Raw genomic sequence first — 20,456 nt, forward strand, 5'->3', positions numbered from 1 at the left:
ATGCTCACATATAGATTGTGACAGACCGGATGTCCTTTCTTTAACAGGTAACAAAAAAGCCTTGGGGTTGTTAAGTGATATCATCCCTATGACCTCTAGGTCAAAGGTCAAACCCTTTTGTCTTTGGTGGATTGATATATCTGTTCTTTATTTGGGCTTGTTTGATGTTTTAAGTGTTTGTAAGAAGGGAAGTGTCTTGAGCAAGCTTAGGCGTGCACAATCAGATGTGACTGATACCATGCGGTCTGTGTCTCGACGCTGCCCTGCCTGTGGCGGTGTGCATGTCTGTCATTTATTAAATGAATATATATGTGTGCAGTGTTGCCGTGCCGCTTTCACCTCCGTTTCAACCTCTTTGCTACTTAACTTTTTGTTATAAAGCCTCCAAACCTAAAAAAACCCACATAATTTATTTGATAAATCATCAGAGGTTTTTTGTTCCTGCGCTTTACCTCATGTTTTCGTAAAGTAGCCTGGTAGATAAGGCTTCAAATCCAGCTGAATCTGCAAGAGACACTGGGATATTGTGATGCAGAGCTCTGATTGGTTCCAGAAATCTCTTAGGAAAATGTTTGAGTGACACCGCCTAATCCCAAGTCATGCTTAGTTTAGTTTAGTTAGGACCAGATACTCATCAATTGGTCTAATAATACACTTGATGAGATTCTAATGGGGCTGGTGATGAATCGAGTCCGAGATCCTGCCAGGAAGAGATGATGAGCGCAGCTCTTTACTGGACTTCTAAATCACACTCTTTTATGGGCCCATTTCTCTCCTTAAAGGGCCTGACTACATTTGTACTCCTCTAATGTGACAGATGAGCAGCTTTTAAAGCACCATGTGGTATGCGAGTGGAGTTTTCTAATGATGGTGTAAGTAAAAGTGTGTGAGAGAGTGTGTGTGTGTGTGTGTGAGAGGATGTTCCCTACAGACTCCAGCTGTGCTGAAGCATGTCTTCATCTCTCTTTACAGTCAACCGCAGCAGTAAACATGACACTGTGAGCGTGTCTGACGCTCTCCATCTGCATTGTGCAACAGCAAATGCATGTCAAGTTGATTAAAGCAACATCATGCTAATACATTCAGTCTCATGCATACTTTTTTAGGATTAGCGAACCAAATAATAATTTTAGAACAACCTATTGAAAACACATTGGTCGATCTCTAATCTCTCTAATCTTTCTAATCCCTATAGGCTCTATTTAGCAATATTTAGCAAGCTACATCCACCGTAGCTGCTTTGCTAACAACTCTGATGCCTAAGAAAACAAGCTAACGTGCATCATGTCGGATTTATTGAAATGACCTGTTTTTGAGTAGTACGTTAATATTTTGATGACAGTATGAACCGTGGAAGTATGGAAGCTATGTTGTATTTATTCATTAGCTCAAAACAAATAGCGGGAGTGCTAGCAACTAAAGTTTGTTGGGTACCTTGTCGCTTTTCTGGTTGAACAAAGAAAATATGATTTAGTACTGTATTTTGCTGCCAAGAACAAAGCTTCACATGGATCCATTTTGGTGTAATGCGTGTTGCTATAGAACGAATCGTTTCAGAGTTCAAGGGCGTAAGCAGAACAGAGTACAATCTGCGAGTTGACATCTTGTAATTGCGATAATCCAGACATGCGAACCCAGTGTTAAACTCTGACATTCATCTGTCTGTCAGGCTAAACATGCCTCTGCAAAAGCTGCATGATAAACTGTACCCTGCTCTGTTAGCACACGTATGTTGCAAATTCATCTGAAATATATTTTTCATTGACAATATAAGGATGTATGTTTTTTCCATAGACGCCTCAGGGAACCTACATGTGTTTACTATTCAGACATGATTATTACATAAGATTGTCTGTCACTTACACCCTCATAATAAGTGTAAATTTTATGTCCAGACTGGAACACAAACTGCATTAATTGGTCTCTGCTGTATAAAAACTTGTCAGTGACTGTTGGCCTATTGTAGTTGGTCAAGCACATTCAATTCGTATCCAATCATAACAAACACTGTCAGACTGCGCTAACCTTATTTGTGGTTATTGGCACGCTTCAAATTGATCTTCCACGTTAAGATTAGGTCATTTGGCTTTTTAGACCTTTTTAGGAAGTCAAATGCCAAGATTAAAATATCAGTTTTTTTTGGGCGAGGTTCTTAAGGTTTTAGCCTTCTCATCATCATAAACCCCTTTGAATCTTCTGCATAATAGACTCATTGGTCTGACTAACTGACTATATATCTTCTGCATAATAGACTCATTGGCCTGGCTAACTGATTATAAATATAGCACTGATGACTTACTGAAAGACTGAATACACTGATGACCGATTAACTGACTGACTAACCAAATATAATACTCACTGACGGACTGAATTTAGCAGTGACCCATCAAGTGATTGATTGAAATATTGCTGGCTGGGGGATACATTTCTGACTAATTTAGGCCTGCTGAGTGACATACTAGCATAATTCAGGTCCCAAATTCCTCCTAGCGGGATGGATGGTTTAGGATCCTGCGTGGATTTCTACAGCCTCTTGACTAGGCTGGATGTCTGTGGCTGGAATTTCAGTGTTTTCTATGCCAAATCAAATATGGTTTTATAGATTCTACCTCCAACAGGGGATCATTGAAATGTCATAAAATTACATTGATGTCCTCAGGGCTGCTGTGAAAGTAAACAAATATCCACCAAATCTCTTTATTGTTGGAAAATTGATGCATTCACTCAATAAATAATGAATGTTCAAGGATTTTATTGGCCGGGGTGAAGGTCTAGGATGGAAAATATTCTCACTCCAGATATAAGGAAGAAAGTTGACAAAGTTGACAGTTTCTCTCTCTCTCTCTCTCTCTCTCTCTCTCTCTCTCTCTCTCTCTCTCTCTCTCTCTCTCTCTCTCTCTCTCTCTCTCTCTCTCTCTCTCTCTCTCTCTCTCTCTCTCTCTCTCTCTCTCTCTCTCTCTCTCTCTCTCTCTCTCTCTCTCTCTCTCTCTCTCTCTCTCGTTTCTTGAGCAGCAAATCAGCATGTTCAAATGATTTCTGAAGGATCATGTGACACTGAAGACTAGAGTAATGACTTTGCCATCATGAATAAATTATTTTTTTTAATAATATTAAAATAGAAAACATAATAAATTGTAATATTTCACAATATTGCAGTTTTACTGTATTTGAGCAATTAAATACAGCCTCTGTGAACATAAGAGACTTCTTTGAAACATAAAAAAGACGTAGTGACCCCAACTTTTAATGTGGTAACTTTACAAAATATTATAATGTCCGTACAACCTACAACGATAATCTTTACATCTAGCCTGTGATCTGTTCCTCAAACAAAATCTACTATGAACTTTACACAACGCTAATGTAAATGACATTAGAACCACATGATATTTAAGGTGGTTTTTTTTTTGTGCTTTTTGAAGCTTGACAGCCCCTACAAGCTGTTCTTGTATGAGGATTTATTTATTTATTTATTTATTGCTGAACTATAATTTTAATTGGAATGTTGTACATTATGCGTGCGTGCAACGTGACCCAGGCTATGTATTGATAAAGGCTTGAGTGTAGCAGAACCTCCAGCAGATCATAATGTCCTGTGAAGGCCTGATGCTGATGCCCCTTAGGACAGGAGAAAAGGGCCTGGTGCTGCCATGGAGTTCAGGCTGAGGGACTTAGACTTGGTCTCATTGGGTTCTTGTTGCGCTGTGTGTGTGTCTGTTGCTGCAGAGCTGCAGGAATGCTGGTGTTTGCTAAGTGGAGAGAACTACAGAGACTGTCCAAACACACGTCTGTTTGCCAACTGGGAGCATATTGCTGTCTCTGTGCTGGGAGCCTCAGTGGCGGGCCCCTCAATGGAGCCTCTTGTGCGGAGAGAGAGAGAGGAGAGCTGGCCACTGAGATTGGAAGACGACAACGCTTAGTGCACTGCCCACTCCAGTATTCTGGAAATGCTACAAGACGACACTGTTACTCCGTTTGACCTAGAAACTTGTTATCGATTTGTCAGAGTGCACGTTGGGTTATAGTTATCTGTTTTAGAATGAGGACACTCTGCTGTTCCCATCTCTAGCGGGCCTGATAAATTGGATGGTATGATGTATTGGCTTACCTTTAAAGGCATTCCTTTCCAGATTAACCCACCTGACGTCTTTGAATCTCTAATCACATTTCAAATCACCATGTACCGGTACCCATATCCCTTGCCCAGTAGCTACATTTTATGTTTTTGAAAATGAAATGGTCTCTTATGTCTACAAAGGCTGCATTTATTTGGTAAAAAAATGGTTAAAACGTAATATTGTGAAATATTATTACTATTTAAAATTATTTTAATATAAATTCATATGATTCTCAGTAGCTATTAGAGTCTTACATGTCTTTTTGATGTCTTTATTGATGTCTAGGCCTATATTAAATGTCATTTTTATTTGTTTTGTTCTTAGCTTACATTTATTTATAGCTTTTTGTAAGGGATCATATCAGATGAAACCAGGTGATTTATAATTATTTTATAGTTATTATAATATTACAGTTTATTGTGCAAAAAAAAAAAAATGTATATGAACTGTCTGATAAATCAATTTACTGTGAATGAATTGGATTTTCCAAATGCTTCATATTGTTACCATAATATTTTTTTGTTATAAATTAGCTAGACGCATCATGTTGCTCGGCTGCATTGGTGTAAGGCCCGTATTAAAAGCCATATAGTTCCTTAGGCCAGTTTGACGGGTCCTTATCCTTTTGAAGATCCCATATAAAAACTTAATGTGACATCCATCATTCGTCCATCCGCTCAAGCAAGCAATACTTGACCAGCACTGTAGTGTACTTCAGACATGGAGCATGCTTCAAAGGCACAGAATGTTTTAGCTATGATAATATATATGGAGAGTATGGTTCAGATCTTTGGCATGCTTCTGGACACTCGTTGGGAGGAGACGAGTTTTGGTTGCATTGCTGTGGAGTGGCTGAAAGAAAGCTGCCAGTGTAGACTCATGAGTGCTCTCTGTATACAGTACGCCATCAGGGAGAGCAGGGCTGAAAAGGCGTCCTCTGTGTGCTCGGCATGCACACCAACTCGCACATCCACCAGGCCTGACCGTGGCTCCAGGCAGCTCCCAGCCTCAAACTAAACGCTTCATTAAAGCGCACTGACTCCCCTAGGCCCACATGTGTTCCTGTGCTCCACGGTAGAAGAAAGAAGGGATGAATAATGTATTCACATTAAAGGATAGAGCCTTTCTCTTCCTCTCTGTGTAGTCATGTGCCGGACACTCATGGACTCTCCAGAGTATAGGTCCCTCATATTATACATACTTCCTGTTTCTAGTTTGTGCTTCTGACACACCAGTACAAATAAAAATTATTCCGGCTGTACTAGAGGACCATGTCATGTCAGGAGTATAAAATACAAAATGTTGGTGAATGAACTGTTGTCAAATACTCACAGAAATCTTCCATCATGTGAAATTGGTAATAGCATAGTACTTGATAAGCATATTCTTGTACCATGGTACTTCAAAGAATTGCTTGGTACTTTTTTATTATAGCTATGCGTGTCTGTGTGGTGATACATTTATGGTGATGCATTTTCTGTGGTGACACCACAGCTCATACAGTTCTCATGTCGATTGGCGACTGTATCTCATCTTTTGACAGTTTTGGCATTGCCACTTCTGGTAAGGTTTTTAGCCAAGCCTGGAGAAATAAACCCTCCTCAGCACTATTTGATATTTTTTTCCACGACTACTTGCCTAATTTTCCTTTGCATGGCTTACAAATAAAGAAAATAATATCATTTATTACAACTTTCACAGAGATCATTTATTTCTTGGTTCAAGATGTTCAAGATCCCCACACAGAGTTGGATTGAGCGCAAAATGTGTTTCCTTTACGTCAGCAGGAATAATCTAAAAAACCACAGTTCTCCCTGTCTGTCTGCTGAGTTCATTATTTCACTTATATGGTGATCCTTACATTTGTGTCAGCTGTGTTTGTGTAAATACTAATGTGGGTGGGTGTACACAGGACAGACCTTGATTTCTTGTACTAGTTAAGTAAAGATGGTTAAACAAACAACTTGCATCTACTGTAAACCCACCCAATTGCACACTTTCATTTACTCACATACGCCCTGACTGGCAAACACCCACTCATTCGACTTTGCTCTGACTGTCAAGCTGTTTGTCTTTATCATCATAGACTAATTTGTTCTACAAGGATTTGTTCTGCTAGCAAGGTCACTGTCTAGGGCCACTCACACAGGGTCCCTGTTGTGCAGCACTCTTACACGTGTACACACACACACACACACACACACACACACACACACACACACACACACACACACACACACACACACACACACACACACACACACACACACACACACACACACACACTTCCAGTAAGGACTCCTCCTCTGTTCTCACCAGTTAACCAAAAAGGTTTCCTTTGATGTCAGCTGGAGTCTAGCTGTTACTGGAAAAACATCTTCTGAAAAACCCTTTACCCCTCCTGTTGCCTTGTGAGTTTTTGTGTTAATTATGTTCTCTAGTTTTGCCTCACCAAGTCTTCAAATCATCTCACACTTTGAAACTGTAGCTTTCAAACTACTCCTGATTTTAAACTACAGTCATTCTCTAATCTCCTCTCGTTTAAAAATGTAGTTGGCGGCAAACGACTAGCGATAAGTGGCTAGCTGCAGTCAGGCTACTGTTTTAAAAACCGTTTGCTATTAGCAGTAAAGTTATTAGCAGTAAATAGCTGGATGCAGTCAGGGTACTTTTTATCAAATGTTAGCTACAAGCTATTTGCCTTTATTCACATATTTGCAAATGTTTAAGTAGTTTGCTCCCTAGAGCTTAGGGAAACTGACTTTACATCATTTGCAGTGCTTAATGGATATGGATGGGCGCTAAAGAATTATTTTGGTGCGATTTGCTTGTTTCGATTCCCTAATTGGTGGGAGATTTCTCCGCAGAGTCAGTGTTAATGTTTTTTTGTTGTTGTTGAAAATGTTTAAACATTGCAGGCTGATGGCTTCAACAACAGCATACAGTACAAGTGATTAACAACTTCATAGCTCACAGTAGGTCTGTCTTTCATTTTAAGTTGTTAAATCAATTCCTTTATTGGAATAATATATATATAATATTATTATTTCTTTATTTGATCAATTCCTATAATTCCTCGAATTTTTTTTTTTTTTTTTTTTACTTTCGAAAGACTGAGTATGGCTAGGTCTAGCACATCCAAAAGAACTGATCCACTGATTTCTCACTGCTGTACTAAATGAGTTCCAGATAAAGATCTGAATGTGTTAAACCCACTTATATTGTTTAGAGGGAAAATTTTCACACTTTACATGTGTAACATCTTCTGAGAAAGATTCATCCATCCTTTCTCTCCTATTCTAGCGTCTCTTTTATGAAAAAAAAAAAAACGTTCCAGTTGAGCAGTTCTGGAATGTTCCTTCAGGATATGACATAGTAGTGACTAGCAACGTTGTTGTGAACAGGCTTTGGCAGCTAATGAAGAATGAACTGTAGAATTCATTACAGTCCATCCTGTGATTTATACTGGCCAAAGCATTGCAGAGCTGACTGCTGCTGTCTCGGGGGGGACGGGGACAATGTCTTTACCAGATTTTGCCAAACCTCCGCTACTGTGAGCAGAGAGAGACCGCAGTGGAAAAGTCAACAACACAATTTGGATTTGCCTTGGATTTCAATATATTTGTTCTAGTGAATCTAAAAATGGCTGATGGGGATTTGCGTCTAGTTTACTTTACACTAAATAGCTTTTATCCTAGAATTCAAACTGCTGACTCTGTACAGTATATTTGGAAACATCCTAATTTTTTATAATTCCATTATGCTGTTAAAATGATCAATTTCCCCATCCATTTCTTCTCTATCAATCTTAACACCTTTAGGGTGTAAACAAATCAACCTAGTTAATGTTTCTGAGCAAATAAAGTGAATGTTTGTTTAGAGTAAAGTCTCACAATTGGGCTTGAGTTTGTTGCAAGTATAAAGACAGGTTGTGTGACTTGTCATGAACTGTGATCCCATCAGTCATACAATCAAAGTGAGCAAGGGATCTGGAGAATGAGTGTGCAGTAAATCAGGCCTGATGAGAGGCACTCAGAGCAACAGGACAGTTTCCATGCTGCTTGAGTCCTTTCCAGTCCTCCACAACGCTCTGTCTGGACGGCTGTAGTTCCATTACCCACAGCCCTCTGTGCCATGCCAAGTGGGGTAGCCTTTATTGGCCTGTTTGCTTTGTGTATTTGTATGTTCTATCCCTTGCTGGTTGGTATCTAGTAGTTAGGCCGGTTGTCAATGAGGATGGAATGATATCTATATTTATAATCATTTTCAGCAGTGCATAGTTGGGTGCTTATCAGCAGGCCCAGTCAGAATCTGCAAATTTTTGGATTTAAACATGGTGGAATGTGTTAAATGGAATTAAGAATGCTGCACTCTAAAAGCATAGATCAGCTCAGCCGAAATAATTAATAACTAAACACGCAATGGCCAGAACATTCACATAATTGAATGAATAACTTTCATTTCAGTTCTGTGGTTTTCATTTCAGTTCAGTTCTTCAGTTTCAGTTTTTTTAAGAAGTCTGGGCCTACTGATCAGATGCTAAACTTATAAATATTTCTACTTTGTTTTAACCAAAAGCTACATAGCTGACAAAGACAACAATTATTCACAAATTAATTTAGCTAACCATGTCAACTTATCAAGTTGTGCATTTCTTATTTACACTCATTCTGGTCCTTTGTTTTTCCCTTTTTTTCCCTCAAGTGTTTGTAAAATAGAAATGTTTAGCATACTTTATAACAAACTGAGGTGAATTTGAATATTTGACCATTTGTTTCTTCTTCTTATGTGCACAGGGCCTGCAGAGGTTCCGATGATGTCACCCAATGGATCCATCCCACCCATTCATGTGCCTCCTGGCTACATCTCCCAGGTGAGTGCAACATTTCAAGATAATATCATTAATAAATATGTCTTCGGAAAGGGAAAAATGTTTATTTTATTTTATCACCACAATTATTTTTATGCTTCCCTAAGAATCTAAAAAGAAGGAATAAAGAAAACCATAATAGACACTCAATGGAAGCCAGGAACAACATGCCACACGTCCATACGTTTTACACTTCATTTAAATGACACTACACATTATAAATTAGTAGAGTTGTTACTTGAGCATGTGCTTGTGGGACAGCTTCCATATTTTGGGGAAAGAAAAACAAAACAAAAATGGCCACTGGACCGACTACCTCCCTTCCTCTTACCTCTGTAAATGAGACCTGTGGTCTTTCCAGGGCTCTTACTTCTCTATTATGATCCATTAGACATTATACAAGAATCTGTCATCGTTCCAAACTCTGGCAGATGAGAGGAGTAATCAATATGTAGCGAGTGCTGATCTGGAATGAGCTCTCCAAACCGTAATTCTTATCTCGCTCATGATCGGCCAGACATGAAAGCAGACCCCTGACCAGTAGCTGTTGGAGAGATACAATCAGCACGACAACGGCTCTGGGCCTGGAGCCTAGTGGTTACATTACGTCTTCAGTTATAGTTCAACAGACCTCACCTCAACATCTATCCACAAGCTGACAAACGCCATTTCTGACTCTATGCTGGTGTTAGAAAGGACTATTAAGAATATTTGCTTTGAATAGATTGTGATTTAAGAAAAGTTGATTTCCTTATTCACAAGATTATTTATTTAGAGCTCTTGTTCTTAACCTCTATGTTAAGAAGAATCAAAAATGGGTTGTAGTGGGTCTTGTTTTTGTGACTTTCACACAGTGTTTCTATTGATGCGTTTATTACAAGGAGATTAGTACTCAAAGACACAATGGTAATTGCTCATGGCTCTAATGTAAAAGATGCAAATGCCAACTAGAATGTTATGGAGCGCCATGCAGAGAGTAAATACATGTTATAATGTCATGGATAGTCTAGCAAAGTTGAGGAGATATTCCCCACCTGACCCTGTAACCAATGATTAGCAAAGGTCGTTATCAGGTGATGCTGTTTACAAGAAAGGGAGATTAGAACACAAACAGATTAGGCTTCTGTTTACTTATAGTGGGTTTCCTAATTTTTCTGTACTCTGCACTCTGAGTAGGAAAACAAAGTAGTCATGCACCTATTTTCTTTTTGAGGGGGTGCCAGTGGCAATCCTGGATCACTTAGTCGGCTAGGTGAGATAAGACAGGACCAAAGGGACAAACATTACAGTAAACACTTCATCAGAAAAGAGAAGAGATGTCGCTGCAAGAGGGAGGGGAAGTTATTTTGATTAACTATTACGAGGGCACATAAAAAATATAAATAAAAGATGTGCACGGATAAATCATTTATAATAAATATTGCAATATTCCATAAAATAATAAGAATTGTCAGTTTGGATTTTTTTTTAAAACTTAAAATCATGCCCTCTTAGTTTAAATGGGCCTGACTCTTCACCCCTCCCGTGGCGGTTGAAGGAATCTGCTAATTGTCCAAAGGTCATTGTATCTGTGTTTATTTTACCCCAGTGCCAACTAGGAGCGGGAAGTGTGTGGGCATCTACCGAAAGGAGACCAGAAACTAGACAGACATTTAATCACAGCTTTTCTTTTTCAGACTAATTCATTTTTATTGTACAGTACAGCTCTCCAAACTTGAGGGCCAGCTGAGAACACCACTGTTGCGTAATATGAAATCATAACAACCTCTGATATTTAGCACTCATATTGTCACCCATGACCTTGTTGCATCTGGCAGTGTAATTGCATTCTCCTCCATATTGTCTCCATAATTTTGTTTCTAGTAGCCTACTGCAGTGGGGCTGGACAGTTGTTTTGTAAGGACTAACATGTTAATGAGGATATTTGTAAAATAACACTGATCCACTCACAGCTCAAATTCCTCGTCCACAGTCAGTCTGATGTCTCTCATAGACATGCATAATGAAACAATGTCTCTCACCGTGTGCACAACATCTGAATGCACAGCAAGCCTGAACTTGATCTAAGCTTCGCTGATCACTCTTGACATTGCTGTCTGCTTATTGATAGACCAGTCAGACAGGCTGTCATACACACACACACACACACACACACACACACACACACACGCACGTAAACAGACTCTCATCAGACAGGAGTAGAAGAGTTCAAGTATTGAAGAGGATTTCACAATATAATGCAGTATTTTTCTGACGCTTAGTATTATGAAATAATAATGCTTGTTATTAATGTTTCATAATATTGCATTGATATTTAAAATGTACCACAGTCCTGGAAAAGTTGGAAATGTCAGGGAATTAAAAAAATCTGATTTTCAGCTCTGGAAAATTCATTAAAATGAAAAAAAAAAAAATGATAATCTTGTTTGATTCTCACTAAAGGTGCTGGAGGACAACACAGGGGTCCGGAGAGTGGTAGTCACCCCTCAGTCTCCAGAATGCTATCCTCCCAGCTATTCTCCAGCCATCTCTCCAACTCATCACTTACCTCCATACATGGCCCCACCACCCTTTATTCCCAACTCACACACGGCCTTCTACCCACCCGTCAGCCCTGGGGATATTTCCCCCCACCAGTACTACCATCATCATATCCCGCCTATGTTCAATGAAGGTAGGAGTGCATATGATATCAGTCTCCTCTTTTTCTCTTATTGTCACGGTACCAAGTGAAATATCATGTAGCTTATCAGTTTTCACTAAAAAATAATAATAATAATAATGCTGTGTTACCTTATGAAGCCCCTAAAGCAGTGGTTCTCGACTCTGGCCCTCTAGGTCCACTTTCCTGTAGAGTACAGCTCCAACCCTGATGTGCCTATAACCTTTTAGTAATCCTGAAGACCTTGATTATTTTTTTTTCAGGTGTTTGATTAGGGTTGGAGCTGAGTTGAGAACCCCTGCCCTAAAGAGACATGTGATTGTAAAAAGAATGAAATGGGATAGAAATTATATTTCAATGCTTTGCGTTTTTTCACAAAAGTTTTCCACTCTCACGCAAAACCTTTGCACTCCACCGAAAAACTTTGTGTTGGCTTGCAAAACTTTTGTGATGGAAATGATACTTCACTGCTTTTTTTTTTTTTGCTTTTTTTTGGGAAACGCTGTACTTCAGCTAGAGAAGACAAATTCTTTGAAATATAATTTTTTCCTCATCTCATATTTTTTCCCCATCACCATATCCCCTTAGGGGCCCTGTAACTTGTCAGTGTATTTGTAAGTGTAATGCTGCATTCCATTTACCTCGGAAGAGGTATGTCGGAGCTGAGAATGACGTCACACACCTGAGTTCACAATCCAGTACAAATATCAGAAATCTAAGATGGATACTTCCAGGCAAACCTTTGTTGTTCTTGCTTTTTCCAAATAAAAACACAAAAAAGTGGTATTTTGCACAGAGAAAGCCAAAGTATCATGTCCACAAATAGAGGTTGCATCTGTGTGCACCACTGAGTTTGAGACGCAGACAAACAGAAGTAATAATAAACAATGTATTACTACTGTTGATATGCTGAGACGCAATATTGTATTCTGAAGTCAGCGTTGTTGACTTTCCCAGTCTCAACTCCGACTTGAGGGGCATTCCAGTTAAAAGTTAGAAAATTCTCATTTCCAAGGACAAATGGAATGCACCATAATTTTTCCTATTCCCAAATTATATGGCAGTTTCATAGTTGAATGATTGTTTTGTTTGCGCAGAAATAATTCCTGTGTACGGGATGAACTACCTTGGGCGGGATGAGCCATACAAACCGCAACCAAAGAAGATGAAGGACAGACTGGAGCGTCAGAATCGTCTCAACAGCCCTCCTTCCATCTATAAGAGCAATGTGGGCTGCAACAACATGTACAATGGCTACGGCAAGGTCCACGGAAATCTTGGGGGTGGTGGAGGAGGGGGAAGCAGTCCCGGAGCTAAAAAAACAACCCGTGGAGCTCGGAGTAGCCCCAGATCCAGCGAGCCAGACTTACAAGGTAATGACTTTTGCAGTAGTCTAGTCAACAGGTCTATTTGTAAGTTATTCTCTTCCCTGTTTTGGAAATAATATTTGTATTAATGTATAGCACCAATCGAAGTTTGGGATCAGTAATATTTATTTTTTTATATATAATTGAAAAATGTATTGAAATGGACAGTAAAGACATTTGTAAAAACTTTCCTATTAATTAAAGAATAAAAAATCATGAAAAAAAATGCACCAGTTTCCATAAAAATATTAAGCTGCACAACTGTTTTCAAAATTGATAATAATAAGAAATGCTTCCTGAGCACCAAATCAGTATATTCGAATGATTTCTGAAGGATCATGTGACACAAGACTGAAGTAATGGCTGCTGAATATTCAGCATTGCCATCACTAGAATAAATTGCATTTTAAAATATATTGAAATGTGAAACAGTTATTTTGAATTGTAATAATATTTCACAGTATTATTGTTTTTACTGTATTGTTGATCAAATATTTAGCTGACCCCAAACTTTTATGTATACAATTAATAATATATATTTTTTTTACAAATAAAATTAAACTTACAAATGTTATTTTAATATTATTAATTTAATTTTAAAAAAATACATCAATGTAAACTCTTGTTCTTTCATAATGTAAAGCAAATAAGTTACATGGAATTTTAAGAGTCGGAGCAAAGGGAGATGGTTACGTTCTGCTTTGTGCCAAAAATTCTCTGCAACGTTTACACAAGACATTATAGATGTTATTGTGGTTACATTAAATCATCTTGTACATGGCTAGAATATTTAGCCTCTGATGTTTCACGGCTTCCATTAGACATCTGTAATGCATGTTTCCCTCAGTGTGCCCACAAACTTTTTCTCTTTCTTCTAAAAAAAAAAAAGAGATAAGTGCATCAGTAGAGGTAAAGGGGGTCATCATGCCGCGGAAACTGCATAGCTGGGAATCGCCAAGGTGCTATCATTTTTCCAGCACCCACAATGTGGCCCTTGTATCTCAGGTTGGGCCTCTGCTGAAAGGCAGCCCACATACCTGTGGAATCACATTCTCCCAATGAAGGGGTCCTTTGAGCATGGCCACCGATCCTCACCAATTCCACATGTGCCTTATCAGGCCCCCTGCAGTGCCGATTGCAGAAGAGCTCCATTTAAGATGTTCACATGCTGTTTTTCTGCTCTCGAGAACATTTTCTTAATATAAGCATTTTGCAGAGCATGCATTCATAACGGTTTTAAATTATTTTAACGCATGCCTGCACTCCAGAAGGTCGTGCTTTTTTTTCTGCTCTGTCTTCTGCCAATTTTTCTTTTTGCTTTTTTGTTCTCAGCCTTTAGTGTCCTTGAAGTTTTAGCTTTAAATTATGTTCCACTGATCCCAGGTGTTTCGTCAATGCATGGACATTTGCAAGTGCTGACAAGTGGGGCAAAAGGAATGACCCCATTCATTTATTTTATCTGCCAATTGGCCCTCAAGAAAAACAAAAACATTCCACATTCAATGATTTGTCTGTGTGTGTATTATGTTAAAGCCATTTAGCATTATATGTAGGTGTTATAAGACTTGACTCATTGCGCACTGACATCATGGAAATGTCATTTGTCTGCTGCAAGCCGCCCATCCTTTAATCAGCTCTCGATAGACCTTCACAGTTAACAAGCTAAGGAAGTGCTCATACATCCATATGGTGTATCTGTTACTCACACTTAGAGTATCTTCAGAATCAAAGGTGAATGCTGACTGTGGCAGAATTCCCAGCAGATTAGACCTTGAAGCTGTAACTCAATAACTGTGGCTGCTGTCTTTCTTCATACATGATAGTTAGATGATTATTTTGTGATGGTTATTTTGTCTCGCATATTGAAAAACTGAAGAAAACATGAGATTGTACAATTATCTGGTTTTTATACAGTTTTGACATCAATATTAAAATTAGGGGGTAAAGGAAATTGAGAATGAGCATAACATTTTGATCAGGATCTGTTCATGATCCAATAAAGTTCACCCAGAAATGATAATTTAGGGTGTGTTCACACTTCGCATGTTTGGTTAAATTAAAATGGTGAGGTTCATTTGAATGAGTGTGAACTCTGCCATCCGAACTCTGGTGGGCACCAAACAAGCAACTCTGGTTGGTTCGCTTCCAAACGAACTCTGGTGCGGTTCGAATGATATATGAACGCAACACGGACCAAAGACATGTAACATGTAAACCAAAAACACAACATGATGTTACAAGATGCAACCCTAAAAGAACAGAATACACAAGCATAGTTGCAATGTTGCCCATCACAGTTCGGAACAAGCATCAAAACTATGTATTAATGTATCCTCGCAGCAGATCTTCATTTGTGTTTGTGACGGAGGGTTTCCTGGCGCCGTTTTGAATCCTTTAAACATTTACATTTAGCCCAGCACACAGCATTGTTTTGGATATTCAAAAAGTTCAGTCGCAAAATATACGTCATAAAAAAAAAACGCTTTTTGTTGTTTTGTATCTTTAGGTAAATACATTATGCCAAACTTCTTATTTAGGGGTGAACTATCCCTTTAAAGCATGCAAAAGACCTTGCATAACATTGTTGAGTTATCGAGCATATTGTGGTGTAAAATACTGCACGTAAATCCAAGCAGATGAGTTTTGTGGAGATCACCAGAAGCAAGGCGCTGGGGTCAAGTCTCAAGATACCGCAGCCCTGTGGAGTCGACTGAATGGTTGATGAAGTATAGAAAACAAACTTGAGGCTTCTAGCTCACGTCACTTACTGAGGGCTACAGCCATATGGGCCTCACTGCAGCCTTGCTCCTAGGCATAAATCATCATGACCACATATGCAGACTACTTGGCTCCCTAGATCACGCCGGAGATCAGGTTAAGAATTTTTTTTCTTTTTGAGAGGAAGCTGCAATAGTATGATCAAACTCTCAAGACTAAAGAAGAACAAAAAAGAGAAATGGAGGGAATGTGAGAGAGACGGACAGGGCAGACATTCCAGCTGTCGAAAATATGTTACTAGTATAGCAGCTTGAAGATCCAGGGCCTGGCTACCAGACATGACTGGAGCTGTGAAAACAACTCGACTGGTTCTCTCTCAGAACCTCGCCTGGATGGTCTTTGCACAGATCACCCCATGGGCACAAACGCACTCACCTCCACTCATGAAGCTCGATTACATAAGGCAGGAAACCACATCCCGGGGCCCATCAGCTCCTTAGTTCCCTAAGCTGCAAGGATATTTGCGCTTTTTAGCGCTCCACCTTCATTAACTAGATTAGGCTGGGGCTAAGCCTGTGTGCAGAGGAATACTGGCCACTAGATTAACCTTCTCATAGTCTCAGGCTTGCAGCACTTCAACCTTAACTCCTCTCTATCTCCAGTTCTCCTTGTGTGTTTGCATGGACTCAAGCAGAAACAGATGTTCACTTCTGATCCTCTTTGGCACTGTGCATTTCCTCCAGCCACGTGCTTTCACTCCGTCATTATCGACCAGAAGCAACAGATGTTAGTTAATCTTGGCTTTGTGTCTTTGCCACAATGGTAACAGTTTCCCACATTCACTCTCTCCCAACATATGAGTCACTGAGAAAGGTTATGCCCCAAGGTCACTTCGATAACAGCATGTGATTGAGCAATGATGGGTGATGCAACTTGGGGAAATGAATAAGATGAGAAGGTCGAGGGCTGCTAAGACCTGGTAACCGGATCCCAGCTCTTCAACTAATTAAACATGACCTTTCTATTATCTGCCAATGCTTATTATGTCATTTACAGTTGGCACGCCAGAACTCTCACCTACCAAGAGATTCTTACGAGTCTGGGTAGGTTGCTTTTCAAGAAGTTGCCATAGAAGGCACTGAGAACTGGGCCAAAATCAACATTTGTGTGTTTTTCTGGGAAGTCCCTCTTACAGTAACACAATGCACAAACTCCATCTGTTTCAATGGAAGTGTTTGTCTGTGACAGGATTATTAGTGGTGTCTTTTGATAAACGTGCCTGGTAAGACAACAAGACTGGAGTTCTACTGAACCAGTCAAATCAAATAAACCAATCATTAATCCATTATGTACACACACAGATTTTTTTTTTTTTTTTTTTTTTTTTTTTTTAAATGGATATACTGTACAAGATCAACACATAACATTTTCAGGGACAACGCAGCAGTGGCTCAAATGCGCAAGTTTGACAACTAACCCAAAACTCACATGATCCAAACCAAAGTCAGTGGGTCATCTTTATTGTTGAGCCCTGTTACACATGATGACAATTTAAAAATAAATAAATAAAAGAGCAAACTTATTGGAGACATTTAAGATGTAATTTAAAATATGCAAATTACTGACTAAATAAAAAGTTGGAGTAATGTAAATTTGGAGACTTTTTTCATTTTCCCCCTGCTCCATATACTTCTTTGTCACATTCAATGAGGCACAAAGTAAACGCAAAAATACCTGTGGAGATTGTGGCACTGGGCATCCAGAGCAGGTCACCCCGGTTCAGTCCCTCTGCAGCTCTCACCAGACTCGTTCCCTCCGCCTCCCTCCTTTTCCCTCTATCCCTACTATCTAGCCTCTGCCAACTTTCTCCATTCTTTCCAGTTCTCTTCCAGGAAGCGCTGGCGTATCCTTGTGTCCCTTGGCAGTAGGGAGGCCATGCATCTCTGCTGTGAGCGAATGCCACTGAGTCCCTCTGGAGATAGCTAGAGACATGGAGCTAGCACACTAAAGGCAAGAGACTGATGCCAGCTTGGCAGTTGTTGAAAAACAAGCATCCATTCTGCTGATGGGGCTAAAATGAAAGCAAGCAATAGTTTATCAGACGTTTACACGCATATACAGTTCACTTTTTTTGTAGAAAATCAAAGAGGAGGTATGAGCAATGCTAATGTCTTGAGCTGTCTTGTCCTCATTTCAACCTCTCCAAGGTAGGCTGACCAGTTTAGTCTGCTAAATGATGTATAGTGGAAGAGGTAGTGAACTGCTGATGTTTAAAATATGTAATCAATATTTTACTTCTACAGTATGGTTTTGACAGACTGAAATACAAATACTGTAGATAAACAGACTGATAGACTATCAAGAACAGATAGGTATACTTGGACAGACAGACCGAAAGATTGACTGTCTAGATTCTAGACCATAGACTGAAAACAGAGATGGACGACACACCTTCACTCTCTACCATTGTAGAAAAGTGAAGCCAACAATGTCCAAATATTGCGCTGACATCTTGGAGCCCGAGTCTATGCAGTAGTGAACTCGAAGGCTGATGAGCATGAAGTGGAGCCGCGGTATCAAGGCCCACCCTCACTCCCGTAGAGTCGGTTAGTACAGATTACTGCAGAACAACTCATTATGTCTGTGTGAAATAAACCGTTATGGAAATGTAGAAATCAAAGTTAAAGCTCCAATCTCCTCCCGAAAAAAGCTGTCAATCTCAGCTGTCAGTCATGACGTCAAACCCCCGTTTTTATAGCATCAAATAACAAACTAAACCCAAACTTATTTAAAAAACAAACTCTTGAATTTACATCCGTGTGATAAAAAATACCTAAAATGACAGACATTTGAAGTGTAATTTGATTTAGTTTTTCTAGTTAGTTTCTCATTCGATTACATGAGAAGTTGGGGTTTATGAGATATACTGCATCCAGCCACCTGGGGGCGATCTAAACGCTTTGGCTTCACTTTTCAGGACTTGTGCGGGACTCTTGATCTCTAGACAGACAAGAATGCAGATTGATTGACAGACTATTTAGACATGTGTACACAGATAGACAGACAGGCACGCAGATAGGTGCGCTGATGTCTATAGTTTGATGATATATATCTGTCTATCTATCTGTGATGGATTATAGACGGACGGATGGATGGATGGATGCCTAGATATGTCTGTTCATGTTCATGTCTGTCTTGAGCGCGAGTGGCTGGCTGTGCTGTGTTAGTGAGAGTGTGAGAGCGAGTGCACTGTGGCAGTGGTTCTCAGGGAGGCACAGGTTTGTGTGAGAGAGGGATTAGACAGCCAGCTGTTGAGCAGGAATGTGTGCTATGCGGAGATGAGAACGATTGGGAGCCTGCAACTCTTTCTCTCTCTTCTTCCCACACTCCCTCCTCTCTCACAACCCGTTATTAGTGACATTTTTTTCTTCAGAGATGTGCATGATGAAGATTTCTTTGTTTTATTTGATCGCCTGGCAATAAACTCTTTCCTGTTGTGCCTTAAAAGCAATATCTGTTTTAATATAATGAAGTGTGTATTACAAAGTGCTTAAAAAGAACATGCCAAGTTTGATTTCCTAGCTGTAGTCATCTTGATTCCGATCTGTTACTATAGCCACAACCTCAGTTTGTCTTTCCTAAGGATTTTCTGGTTGACTAAGCATTGCTCTGTCATTTTGCACATTTTTGTATGGACTCACAGAACCTCTCTGTCCCTGTAAGACTGCGTGTGTTTAACAACCGTCACGAATCAAGAATGTGCAGTTTCGTCTCACTCCACCAGGGGGGAGTAATTAGCAGATTATGCGTGCCTCTGCGCAAAGATTGAGTCCACAAAAGGACTCTTTATTTTCTGGATGAAGTGCATGAAAAAATTCCAGGAGGTTTTAATCTAAAAGCAAACAAACAAATCGACCCCACTAACAGAATTTAGGACTGTGAAACTTGTTTATGTCTGACTGATCAGGCCTCCTGATAGTTGCAGTCTAGTTTCTCTAACTGTGGCCCTAATTCAGGATGCTAGCTAGAGGATGTGAGCCTGTTTTAAGTGCTTGTAGCGGCTCCGCGGTGCTCCAGCACTCGCACACATTCACAAACGCACGCGCAGACATGTGGGTGTAGTTACTGGCCTGACCGTTTGGCGTCTGCAGCTCTGTGGGTGTTCTTGGAGACTTTTTTTCCCCCCCAATAGTCTGCAAATTCAGTTTTGGATGTTTACCTAGCACCTCTTTATATACACATGCACACTCATTCACATAGAGCTAAACACCCAAACACTCCACTCACACTGCAGCTCTAGACCACTGTCAATTAAAAAAAAAAAATGCTTCCTGAAGTCCAGAGAGAGATTTTCATATTGATTTAAAGAGTGTTGTTGGGTCAAGTGTGAGCTCTCTCATGATTTTAAAACCTTTGACCTTCAGCTTATTAACTATGTATGCATTTCCTAAGTGATGCTACACAGTTGGTAAGGTGTTCAGAGTGTTAGCATGTTTCTATTTGGTTGCTAGGGTATTATGGTTGTTTGTTACTTAGTAAGAGTTCAAGATGTCTGGTTAGCTGGTCCGACAGTTAAAAAGCTGATGATAGCACGCCTCAATATGGCAACTCTTCATAACAAGCAGGCGCTACACCAAAGTTTACAACTTATAGTTAGGGTTTGATCAAATGTTTCTTTTTCCCCTCGATCACATTCTCTTTCCTCTCATTCTGTCACTTCA

The 20,456-nt window shown here is 39.6% G+C and overlaps 1 protein-coding gene across 1 annotated transcript in view; it reads left to right on the forward strand.

Moving 5' to 3' along the window:
• fndc3ba (fibronectin type III domain containing 3Ba) overlaps nt 1-20,456 on the forward strand; it is a 125,627-nt gene that overhangs the window by 68,122 nt on the left and 37,049 nt on the right. Inside the window, exons 4-6 of the mRNA XM_079612393.1 lie at nt 8,915-8,991; nt 11,431-11,662; nt 12,748-13,023. Of these exons, the coding sequence (XP_079468519.1) occupies nt 8,915-8,991; nt 11,431-11,662; nt 12,748-13,023 (585 nt within the window). The remainder of the gene's footprint in view (nt 1-8,914; nt 8,992-11,430; nt 11,663-12,747; nt 13,024-20,456) is intronic.

This window comes from Phoxinus phoxinus (genome assembly GCF_949152265.1).
Source record: "Phoxinus phoxinus genome assembly, chromosome: 5".
Taxonomy (NCBI): domain Eukaryota; kingdom Metazoa; phylum Chordata; class Actinopteri; order Cypriniformes; family Leuciscidae; genus Phoxinus; species Phoxinus phoxinus.